This window comes from Opisthorchis viverrini (assembly GCF_000715545.1).
Source record: "Opisthorchis viverrini unplaced genomic scaffold opera_v5_496, whole genome shotgun sequence".
Lineage (NCBI taxonomy): Eukaryota > Metazoa > Platyhelminthes > Trematoda > Opisthorchiida > Opisthorchiidae > Opisthorchis > Opisthorchis viverrini.
This window is the reverse complement of record NW_008752159.1, coordinates 9323-21478: the sequence shown is the minus strand read 5'-3', so window position 1 is coordinate 21478 and position 12156 is coordinate 9323. Positions and strand designations below refer to the sequence as shown.

The 12156-nt window shown below is 46.3% G+C and overlaps 2 protein-coding genes across 2 annotated transcripts in view; one reads left to right on the top strand and one right to left on the bottom strand.

Annotated features, from left to right (window-relative positions):
* T265_11435 (hypothetical protein) overlaps positions 1-3213 on the bottom strand; it is a gene marked incomplete at both ends in the record, with an annotated part of 26524 nt that extends 23311 nt beyond the window's left edge. The window contains one exon of the mRNA XM_009178090.1: positions 2708-3213. Within this exon, the coding sequence (XP_009176354.1) occupies positions 2708-2952 (245 nt within the window). The remainder of the gene's footprint in view (positions 1-2707) is intronic.
* Positions 3214-7050: 3837 nt separating this feature from the next.
* T265_11433 (hypothetical protein) lies at positions 7051-7299 on the top strand (the record flags this gene model as incomplete). Its single annotated transcript, XM_009178089.1, has 1 exon — positions 7051-7299. The coding sequence occupies one exon, from the start codon at positions 7051-7053 to the stop codon at positions 7297-7299; it is 249 nt and encodes an 82-aa protein (XP_009176353.1).
* Positions 7300-12156: the final 4857 nt, after the last annotated feature.

Sequence of the window (12156 nt, the reverse complement as noted above, 5' to 3'; positions counted from 1 at the left end):
TTGCAGAGGTGCATGAGACGGAAAAAGCCTTAGTTGTAAGCAACAGCCACGCTGTATTTCAGCCGATTCGGTCAAATGGCCACAGAAAGGCAGGTGTCAACATAGCAGTTTGCCAAAAGGTGGAGCGGCAATGTCGTCGCATAGTTGTCTCTCGAGCGACGGACTACAGACCTTGAAAACAGTCAACCTGGCATCCGTCAACATAACTTTTGGAAGAGCCCAACGGAACTGAATGGAACGTCGACATTAGCCAGCTATCGGTGATACCACTCGCCTAAAGTAACAAGGCACGAAAGCTGCCAGAGGTGTCTCCGAAGCAGTGGACAAGTCCGGTAAGTACCCCGGATAAGCAACGTTGAGGTATACCAGATGGCCTCGGGAAACGGGAACTATCCGCTACTCATGCTCCACCGATTACGCTCGTTTGGTCACCCACCTCGCATTTCAGTGAACGGTACACCATGCACTGCTCAGTTTACTCAACCCTGTGCTGCGTAGAAACGATAGACACACCATCCCCCACGAATTAATAAAGCAATGACCAGTACCATCAGTCAGGATGATGACTAACGCCTCCTTAGGTGATGAACCTTACACTCAATTCATTGATGGTTAGTGATGATGGAATACATCACCCAATCATGTGGTCATCATCATCATCACAATAATAATCGAGAGCATTACATCAGTGTTCAACACTCATGCTTCGCTTCCATACAACCATGATTTATTTGGAGATCTTATTGTGAAAAAGAGTAAAAGTGAGCGGAAAAGGGACATGGTGCTACTTTGCAACAACCATTCCAACATGCCTACATCTACAGACACTCATTCAGGCAACCTGGATAGGAACTGATGACAAGAACGCCAAGGACATCAATTAGCAGCCACATCTTGCGGCGCGCGTAGTGTAGATCAAGCGGTCCCCATCCTGAAAGGCAACCAGCACCGACAGCAACCGAGGGTTTCGTAGTACCTTTCATACCCTTCTCATCTAGGTCAAGGATTGCCATATTTCTGCGCCTGCTACCCTGAATTGGGTACGGAAACAGCAACATCTCCTCTTCGAAGATGAAGACTATATCTTTCGAATTTTACAGATCGGTGAAGTTTCCGTCAGAAGCAATTTGAACACCAAGGCTTTGAAGACAATCCAGCGTTCATCTCACCACCACATCGATCAAGAAATTGAATAGGAATGAAAAAAGTAGACACCTCTGACGAAAACGTCGCCTTGCGTACAGTAGTCTTCGAGGAGTTCTTCGCATACTCTCACTCGTCGGGAAGTCTGAGAATACAAATATATGAGTATGTCCACAAACTTCCAAGGCACCTGACGGAGAGCGGAGATGTGATAAACACAAAACCTACCGGGCCGGAATCTCGCTTGCTGCTCTCGAGTCAGTGGTTCACGAGTCACCATAAGGAGACCGACATTACATGAAGCCAACAGGCTCCTTACGACGGAGCTCAAGCTCATCCGCGTGGTTGCCGCACCCACTACGACCCCCCTTTTGTAAATGGGCACTATAAATGATTTCTTCCAGTTTTCTTGGATAGTCTCCTTTTCCCAAATGCAGGCAAGTGGACCAGATACACAATGATTGAGGACGTCATCCTCATCGTTAAAAATGCGAACGGAAGCTCATCCGGATCAGGAGCTTGGTGGCGCTTGAGAGAACACAAGCAATCATAAATCTTCGTGGCCAAAGAGGGTTCCAGATCACCGTCCAGGCTAATACTTCATCTGTAGACTTCAGATGAGTGGCAGCTGAAGGCCGCGAGAATCGTTGTTTGAAGTATTCGATGACGACAGATGTGGCATGAGAGTATGGTTATTTGTATCATGGCTGTACCTGAGCCGGACTATTGCCAGGGAACTCACACCTAAAAAGGACGATTAAGATCCTCATTCAAAAGCTTTGGTTCGAAAGTCTGACCACAAGGCAGTGGTGTTCAGTGGAAATGCATTTTCACGAGACAAGTCACTGCACATTATCCAGCCCCTGCCTAGTGTTCCAGGAGACTATGTTCGTCAGAACGCTAACCATTGAAGAACCTGGCATGCGAGTGCTGCAAGGAAGCCCCCAATATAGCCCGTAAGCCGCAGAGGCATACACACCGACACAATACGATAAGGTCCAATCTCTTCATGACTGATCACGCGGTCATTGGCACTCCCGCAGTAAAACTATAGTCTTTAACGATCACACACTCCGTTTAAAGTTTTCCTCAAAAACATTAAACTGACGCACCATCAACTAACTGACCAGAACATCGTCCTCAATGCTTGGAACTACATCCCGGGGTTTAGCGCTTTACAGTGAGCGAAACTGTGGCAGCTGGAACAGATGTATATTTGATACATGGTTTGTGGTTGAGAAGCTGAAGTTCGAGGGTAGAAAAACCTACGTATGTTGCATCGTTCGAGATGTAGTAAGTAGTCACTCAAAAAGAGTACCAGATGAGACAGACTGGAAAGATTCATACTGGAAAGATGTGGCACAAGATGAGTCGTTTCAAATTGGCGAACGGTTTTGTCTAGTACAGAATAGGCTGCTCTTGGAGTGGAGTACAGTTCCAAAAACTTACTTAGCTGAACCATAAAGGGAGAAACCGACTGATCGGGAAAAGTGATATCTGGCATTTCACACGTAACGTTTCATACATTTAGGTGTCGGAGTAGTAGTATAAATTAGAACCGCACCTTTTAGGAACACGAAGGACTTCCAACCCAGGAACTGAACGGGGTTCCCATTTCCCATAGACGAAGGAATATTCCAGAACCGCTGGAAGTTTACTTCTCAGGTGGATGTACAACAGGGAAACTATGAAGATACCCAATCCGATGCCGGTGAACAGCTTTGGAATACGTACCAAAAGGGCACTGAACATTGTGTGCTGGATTACGAGAAGAGAGGGAACAATTGTCAGTAATCGGTTTGTGTACATAAATGTGATGTAGGACAACCTACATCCCAGGAAACAGCGTAAGAGAAAAATGGTTCTTCCTTGGGGATACTGCTTTCTGGCAGCTCCACAGAAAACCAACTATCCCAGAAAGCTGCATTTATGAACAATCAGGACAGCAAAATATAGCCTTAGAATGCAACACTCGAGAGATATTTCATCAAGGGTCAGTATGCGAACTGATCGCAAGCGTACAGTTTACCCTAGTAACAGCGGCATTTTGTGTGCATGTGTCAAACCACGAATTGTACACTATAGTTGGATTTTGCAATTCAGTAAAGTTGAAATGCACTGCGTAATATTTACACCAACACACCACTCCGAAAACACTGAGGCGTGTTCAAACAAAGTTTTGGCAGACTGTGAAGCCTACGTACTCTCATCATGGCACATGGTTTTCAAATTTTGAATGACAAAATCTGCACATAAATCAGCGCCGAAAGGACTTAAGGTTTGGATTACGTCGTTATAGCCCTCATAGTCAGAGACTAAGTGATCAATGAAGAAAGCGGTGCACCCAGTGCTCCAAGAAGGCTAAGACAAGCCTATTCGAACGGAATCACTGGCAGAACTAAACCATCGAAGAGAGAAAATTTCGGTTAAATGCCATTCAACGTGGTTGAAGTTGTTTGTTGACCGATCTTGTGAGACAACACGATACATGAAAAAAATTATTCCGCCATTACAGTTCATTCCTGACTGCTCAGCACTCCAAAACCGAGTTCTTGAAATGGCATTAATACCGATTGATCAACACCCAAGCATTGGTACATGAGTGAATGTTTCAGACAAACATGAAAGGAAGTAGAACTTAACAACGACTAAACTATTTAGGCGCCCATCGAAAAGTGCTGGAAATCATTCGGAAGGAGATTCACCCACAAACAGGAAAAGAGCGCTGAATAAGGTAGCAATTGTGCAGATCCTAATGAACTGGAGACAGCCTCGGTGCCTTAGCCACAAAATATGGGTTTGCTCGTGGTATACAGCCAGGCCAACAGCAAGTGGGTGATACAAAACTGAAATTGCTTCGTGTTTTATTTTCGAGTGATGGCTATGGCTGTGCAATCGTGTATTTGGCACTGATTTTTCACCCATAGGCAATTTCAAGTCAGCTTTAGTTAGCTACATTTGGGAAGCAAATCAGCGTTAGGCTTCTTTCGCCGTCAGTGAACGTTTAGTCCAAATTAGACTATGCCCAATAAACAATGAAAATAAAGACAGTCAATCAGGCGTAGCCGGTGTACAGCTACTGCGCAACCCGAAGAAACCCCGAGGACCGAACTACTGCCGAGTTATCGGACTACACACAGGAGCGATTGGTAAACCCTGGTCCATTTCGACCTTCCGGTTCATCGTTTTGTGCCTTAGACACCGAGCCCGCTCAACAACCCAAAACAATGCCTCCTGTGACAAAACCAGATGCAACGGTTCCCGAATTACCGGAGTTGTGCAACTTGGACCGAGAACAGACCGATCGGAGGGTCGATCCAACAATCGCGCCGGGACCTTGGATTCGTTTCTCAGATAACCACAAAAAACGGATCCATTGTGTGGGGTGGAGCAGTATGGAGTCCATGCTGTTTCACAGCGTAATTTTTCGGCTGGAATGGCTGAGAGACGAGGTAAGGAAAGAAGCAGGGCGAAAAGAGCTGCCGTTCCTTATGTACGGGTCTACAAGGACCATGTAAAGCGTCAAGAAAGAGTAGTGAATTCACGAAAGGGTGAGAAGAGAGACGTCAGCGGTAGCTTACTGCAACCTTGCCCTGTCAGTGCAGCAAGTAAGGCCGCGCTGTTGATGTCACCATGCAATGGCCAGGGCGGCGTCAACTTACTTGTAGTTGTGAATTCTGTGGCTCTATGCGGACTGTAGTATAGCCAAGGAACCGAAACTCAGACGAAAAAACGGTTACGGCTTGAAGACCCGACCGCAAAGAAGCGATCATGGTCTGTTTTAAACAAGATTCGCCACTCACGTTCCGGCCGGTAGGACCAAGATGCCGTGTTAGTCACGCTTCTACGTACTGACCAACCAGATATGGAAGACCGCTAATGTTACACTGAAAGGCTTAGCGGGTTTGAAGATGTGCGAGCCAGTGTACTATGGTTAAGCTCCGTCTGATGATGATAAGTGTCAAAGCATTCGGTCAAGAAGGCTTGAGTCGGCAAGAGTTTGTGTATACGTGGTGAAAAAAAACGGGCAAAATCTCTGAAGTTAGAAACATACTCTACTTCTGAAAACATGCTCAGTCCGTACGAGATGTAACCAATTGTGTAGCAATTTGCTGTAGTGTCGAAAGGTAAATGGTGTTGGGTGGGCGTTTTGCTTTCTTATCGTAATACCGCCGCTTTTAATACTGAAGTTCTAAACACCGGTTAATGGTAGTTTACAGAATTCAGATGACAGTCTGATGGACTGCAGCTGCCAACGGCTAACCTAGCTATCAAAGAACATGCAAATATCAGTTGGATTTAACACAGATCGAGGTGCGATTCCGATGTGCTTCAGCGGGGTGAGGTTTGGGCCCAACTCACATGTTATGTCTATCATATTTTCGCTTTTAGTGCCTTCAGCGACCAAAAGCTGCCAACACCGAACTGAAGTTGACACATGGAGGTAGTGCTCGGGCTTGAGTGCTTCAACGTCCCAGCGGGCTACACTGGCTGGAACTCCGCTCGACAAGGTGCAACCATGCCAGTCAAGCCAATAGCAGCGAGATGCCGTACTGGGAGTAATCATTCTTTTCGCTTTTAGTGCCTTCAGCGACCAAAAGCTGCCAACACCGAACTGAAGTTGACACATGGAGGTAGTGCTCGGGCTTGAGTGCTTCAACGTCCCAGCGGGCTACACTGGCTGGAACTCCGCTCGACAAGGTGCAACCATGCCAGTCAAGCCAATAGCAGCGAGATGCCGTACTGTAATTAATCATTCTACAAGGTGGTCTGGGGGTAAAGTCGTACTGTCCTCTGCGATAAGACTGTGAAAGTAGTAATGCGTTTCCCCCAGGCAACCAGTATGTCCATATTCATTGAGGCAGCGATGCTGGTCTCCCCAAGAAAGGACGGGCTAGAGGATCCCACAGCCCCTAATGCCTGTGGGAATGAAGTGCCGAAATAGCCCAGCTACACCATCAACGGTGCTCGTGCATCCAAGCTATTGTCTTCAATGTATAGCTCCCATCCCAATCTACCCAATAAAACGTCCACTGCAAACCCTGTATTTACGCACCAATTGTATCAGCTACCGCCCCAATGCGCAGAAACCTACCCCACCTGTCCAAATCATCGGTAAACGGAACTGTGGCAGCTATAACCGCTGTAAAGTACGTAGTTCTTACAGCTGATGTTGATGATGATGCCTTCACATGACTTACAAACCCTTACTGAGAAAGTTTGCCGAGCAAACACGAAAATTTAAATTAGCTGCTAAGGTGAGTTCCCGTCGGCCAATTACAACGCCAATGTTACCATGAGCCATGAAAACGTGTAATGCTAGAGAAATCGATGACCCATTCCCCGTCCCCGCAGTGCCGGTCAGACGTATCAAGCATGCCATCTGCTGGTCTACAAACACAAGCATTCTAGTTACCCACTACTTACCACGAAATCTCACCTCGATATCTCGTTGAACGTTAGTTGGCAACTGCTCTTGGAACTCATCCTTGACAGCTAGATCTGTCGCACACGTCAAAGTACAACTGAGTCAGCAACCAAGCCCACCTGATATGTGCTCTTCCGGGATGGCAATACAAAACCTGATCATTCGCGGTTGTTCGTGTCAAAGCAAGATGACTGTGGTTAGAGCGCAAATTCGCTCATCGGAAGGTCCGTGGTTCGAATCCGATCTCCGCCTCACGACTCCCCTGTTCACGGACGACCTGACAGTATCTCAGCCTTCGTGGTTCCTTCTGGTGGCATGGCGACTGGCATCGAAAGGGTGCAACAACTGAACGATTTTCACACATGTACGCCGGTGGTGCACGGATAACCCTGGCGAATCTTTACCATTGCGCAATCGTATGCAGTTCGTTCATTCAAGGATTGGATTTGGTTCTTAGACATTTTCAAGTATGATAAATAATGAAAAAACTGTCCAAAAGACCAGCTGTCATCATCTCGACCCTACACGGATGTACTCTGTCAACTGTGGTAGCTTCTGACGAAGAGCTCTCCCTTCCGATGAGCATCTTTGTGTGCCTCCTTGATGTGGAGTCTGCAGATACGGATCTCGAGCTCACTTCAGCTAAAATATGGACGGAGTTAAAAACAGAGTACCCGCATTTCAACCTCGGTTGTGTGGTCGCCCAACGGGTTTTCATTATTTTGTAAGCGTGCTACTGATAATTTGCCAGTAGCGTAAAAAAGGCCACCTGAATTGACCTTCATGCTCAAAGCCGGGGTTGAAAAAGTCGAAGCCATAACATTGACATGCTGTCTCTTGTACATAGAGCTTGGAAACTGGCCCACAATTGGCCCCCAACCTACCGTGAACATCCATAACTTCTAGCAGGGATCTGGATTAGGGTAACAGAGAATGGAGAAGGGCATTGGGTTAATTGTGGCAGCAGTCGCACACAGTCTAGAAACAAATGACAAACTTTGCAACAAAACAATTTATTAACCAAGTTGGATGTACAAATAATGGAGGTTGGCATACAACTAGTGAGCTTCAGAAGGTCATAGATTGTATCACAACAGCACGGACGCCACGTTTGATGGAACTAACATAAAGGTCATGACTGTAAAAAAAAACGGTTGTACACATCAGACAGAATTCGCATGTGGGTGAAAATACTGCCAGAGCTAGTGCTAGAACACAAAAACGGAGCGACGTGGAGAAAGAGTTGAGTAATTCAGTGTTCAGTAAACGGTTATCAGTAATAGGTGCCAATGCCGCATTCAGGGGGACATTCAGTCATTTTTCTCGAATCACATCTACAGACGATGTGGTGACATGTCCTCATCAAACCAGTCGCGGACGAAACAGCAGTAGGATAGGCGTTAAATGCAGATTGGACAGAATGAGGAATTGTTTTCAGTAGAAAGTCACTTAGAGGTCACAGTATATGGCCAGGTTATCGCATTCACACTCCTTCAATGCTATAGGTTCATTGGCACCACCTTATGAAAGCTCCAATTACTACGAAAAATCCGCTCGTAGTGTCTGTTTCTCACATCAAAAAAGTAAGTAAAGATAAACGGATTAAACTATGATTCAATTAACTGAAAAATATCCGAAACCAATCGAGAAGTCATCTTCTGGAGGGCTTGGTAAACGATCGATAAACTTAAGGCAGGTTACCATCGGGCAGGTTACCGTCGGGCAACTTATCAGACTGAGGGTTTTACGGCAGACGAAAAAACAATCGACGAGATCCCTCTCAAACAACAGACTTAATCAGCGGTGAACGTTAGTCAGCATGTGTTATTGGTTGATTTGGGTGATTAACACTTAAGACTGAGGGGTGGTAGGAACTTATTCCGGTTTAAGGCGGTTTAGCTGAATATTCCTCTCGCGTCGTCCACAAATTTTGTTGGTCTGTGAGGGTTAGCAAGCTCTGGGATTATGGAGTTTGGGAAGGCTAAGTGGATTTTAGTCGGCTTGTGTGATGTTATTTCGGTCCACAAGACTACAAACTCCTCCACATTGTATTCCAATATGCACAGCCATTGAAACTCGGCTACATCACTCATCGCCTCAAGCGGACCAAATTATGTGACGAGTTATCAAGGAGTGTTACAAATTTGCTGAATAAACAGCATAAGACTAGTCTGCAAACAGCACAATACAAAGTCAGCTCATACGGACAGCAAAAAAGATAAGTTACCTGTAATGAGTCCGTCTTATGTGTCATTGACACGTTTCCCAGCGATGATGAAAACTCGACAACCTGTGAAACATACGGAAACAAGACTCAGGTACAAGGTGAAGGGAAGCCAACTAATACAAATACCACAGAACGGACGATTTTATAGCTAATAATCGCCTTCGGTCCAGCGTTGAGATTTTTCCAGGCGACGGAAGATGAGTATTTTCATAAGCTCCAGTACTGTAACACAGAGCAGCACAGCATAGTGAAGCAGAGTATAGTATAAAATGCATTATCGGACGCTGTGGCGCCGAGAGGCGGAGGTCGGGTTCAAACCACGGACCTTCCGGTCAGTAAATTCGCGCTCTAACCACTGAGCCAGCTCACTCCTAGCTAGTCCCAATAAGAGTCACAATCATTCTTGGGCCTAGCAAACAATCTATATCCGTCTTGTGACACGCAACCCGCGCCGACTGGAACAATATTTCCTTTGTCTATCAGCTATCAGCGTCAAAACCAGATTATGTGTGGAAGGATCTATAAAGGTAAATATAGCCTACCTCTGGACGCCGAGCAGTATTGAAGACAGGTGCTCTGTGCACCGAAACACGTAGATAGCTGGCCAAGTCGCGCAGTGTTATCATCCGATCGGATTTTGATCGAGCCACTTATAGGGAGGAAGTCAGCCGTACGATCCATTTAATTGGCAATTCGTCCACAGATATGGACAAGCTCACATCCAGGATGCTTAGCCGGTTCAATGCCAACGCCCTCGCCAGGTATTTCAAGTTACTTTTGTTATCTGGAGGTTGTCAGCCGCATCCGTGTCGTGTTCGTACACCTTAGTTGCGAAGGTCCCATATCCGACTTCGATGGATCATCTGAAACCCATCTGTGTTCCATTCATTCTTGCTGATCGCTGAAGCCGCATATTGCAACTGCCCTCACTCCAGTTCGCATTTCTACACCAAGATGGTTGTTTAGAGTCTCCATCGCTGTTACACGTCCTGCCTCGTCACTCACCGGCGACTCCTAATCTCAGCTTGCAGTTTGTGGATATCGAAAGCGTTTGATTCGGTTTCGCATGACACCATTGTCAGATCGGCTGAAGCGTTCGCAGTTCGATACATTGCACAGTTCTATGAGGATGCTGTAACAACTTTCCCCATTTCCGAGGTTCATGTCACAGAGNGAGATCCACTTTCCCTACTATTGTTCGTCATGGCAATGGATGAAGTTCTTGGATTGTCGATGCCGCAACTAAATCACGAGTCACATGACGCCTCAGTGAGTGGTTTCGCCTTGGCTGACGATTGGGTCGCGCGTGCAGAAATTCATGCCCGTCTTAAAGAGAAGCTTGAAGCTGCTGTGTTCGAGTTGGGAAGAGCTAGTATGGGGTCAACGTCAGAAAGACGAAAACAATGGTTATTTGTGGGGGCAATAAACAGCGGGTGACAGCGGTCTCAGTCGCCAATAAACTCATCAATCCTCTGGGTCCAACAGCCACCGTAAATCGCTTCGCAGCTATCGGATCGATGGCTTGTGTTTTCGGAACGAGTGTTTCGTCGGATATTTATCCGAGGCATCAAGCTCCGGTGTGGCCGGTGTAAACGAGAGTTGGAAGTGCCCCGCCTGGTCATGCTGGTCAGACGATCTTGCCGTGGAAACTATAGCCAACCGGAGAGTTATGTGCATACTCTGCAGTCCTACTAGATCACGTTGATGTGCTTCTCATAATCGAGTTGCTAGGAAACTTTCGAGACGTCTATGTCGCCTGGAACACACCGTATTCAAGTAGTTGAAAGCATCTACGGTTGACGTCTTTCATCTCTGTTCGGAAGCGCCGAGGAAATGTGATGGACGAAAGCATGGTCTCGGACAGGCACAGGGTGACCGTGTGGAATGAGAAAAGGCAGAAGTATGATGCCGATTATTGTTCCTTCGATATCATCTCGGCCCCACGTGCAATCGATTGTGATGTTGGATTTTTGGTCCACCAACCGATGGTCATTTCATACTTCTACTACTTCTACTTCATTAAATCCTCCAAGGCTGTTATTGGACTGGAACTTTCCAAGGTCACAGTCAGTAACTAGCTAGCGCTTGCTATGGCTTGAAGATCATTCAGTATTACTTGTCCTTTCTTCAGTTGCTAATCTTTGCATTTGTGTTTCCATATTGAACATTCTTACACATGTTACGAGCCATCTTGTCCGACTGGAAGTGTTGGTGGCACGCCTTCGAATGGGACGTTTTCCTCCTTTTATCAAATGTTCTCCTGTACATCCCTCTACATCTGCCGGCTGGATTTAATTAATATTTTTGTGACCATGCTCTTCGAAAATAAACGATAATAACATACTTTGCCATATCGTACTGACTTCTGTCACCAGTCCCTGGTGCAGTCCGGCTTGAGGAAGGGAGATCAGATGCGAGACAATTGCACTTGCAGTGTACTTGCACTCAGCAGAGACTACCAAGAAGATAGGAAGAACCCGAATGGAGGACTGCATAAACGATTTCGACCATAAGATGCACTTCATGATTAGGGAAAAAACTCTGAATTTTGAGTTACATAGGCGAAGTTGCTGCGACTAATATTGCTCGGTTGTCATAGAAATAAGAAGTGATGGTGCTAGGTGAATCGCACACCAGTCGGCCAGGGACTTACACTGATAGACAAATCTCGAGTGCTGCTAGGCAATAGTAATCCGGAGCCCTAGGTTCAATGCTGAACCCCCAGTACCTGATTCGAAGACATGCGAGGTAGCCGGCAACAATACATACTCTACTGCTCAAAAGGATTCCTCACTAGACACACCTAACCCAGTGTAGGATCGCGTTATTGTGAAGGTTAAAACAGAATCATGATCGGTAAGAACGATTGGCTAACCCCTGCACGCGACATTATTACTACACCGCATTCACTAGGCCCAGTACTGTAGAGACCACGGAATAAGGTCAATAAGTGTTGATGTCTGTGGGTACCTTTGAGAAGTACTTCATCATAAACCGAGTCGGAATTCAAAGTACTTAGCAGTGCGCAGGAGTTTCAAGATCGATCGATATGAAATCTTCAAAAAACAACCATAATATAGTCGGTGGAAGAAGAAGATAGATAACCCTACTTTCAATGTGCTCCAACAACCGCAGCTTGACGTGTCCACGAAACGGTCGTACTACCGCGACCGAATCCCCAGAAAGCTGTTGAATATTACCATCTGATGTTATGGTGCAAGCAGAGCTGCGCTCAGAGCTTGGGAATTCCCATACGTGAATTAGTCCAGTATCGTATTGTTCCGCCAGCAGCAAATCGTAAGTCGACGGTGTGCGGTGAACCTGTTTGAGGCGAACATCGACAGCCAACACCGGAGGA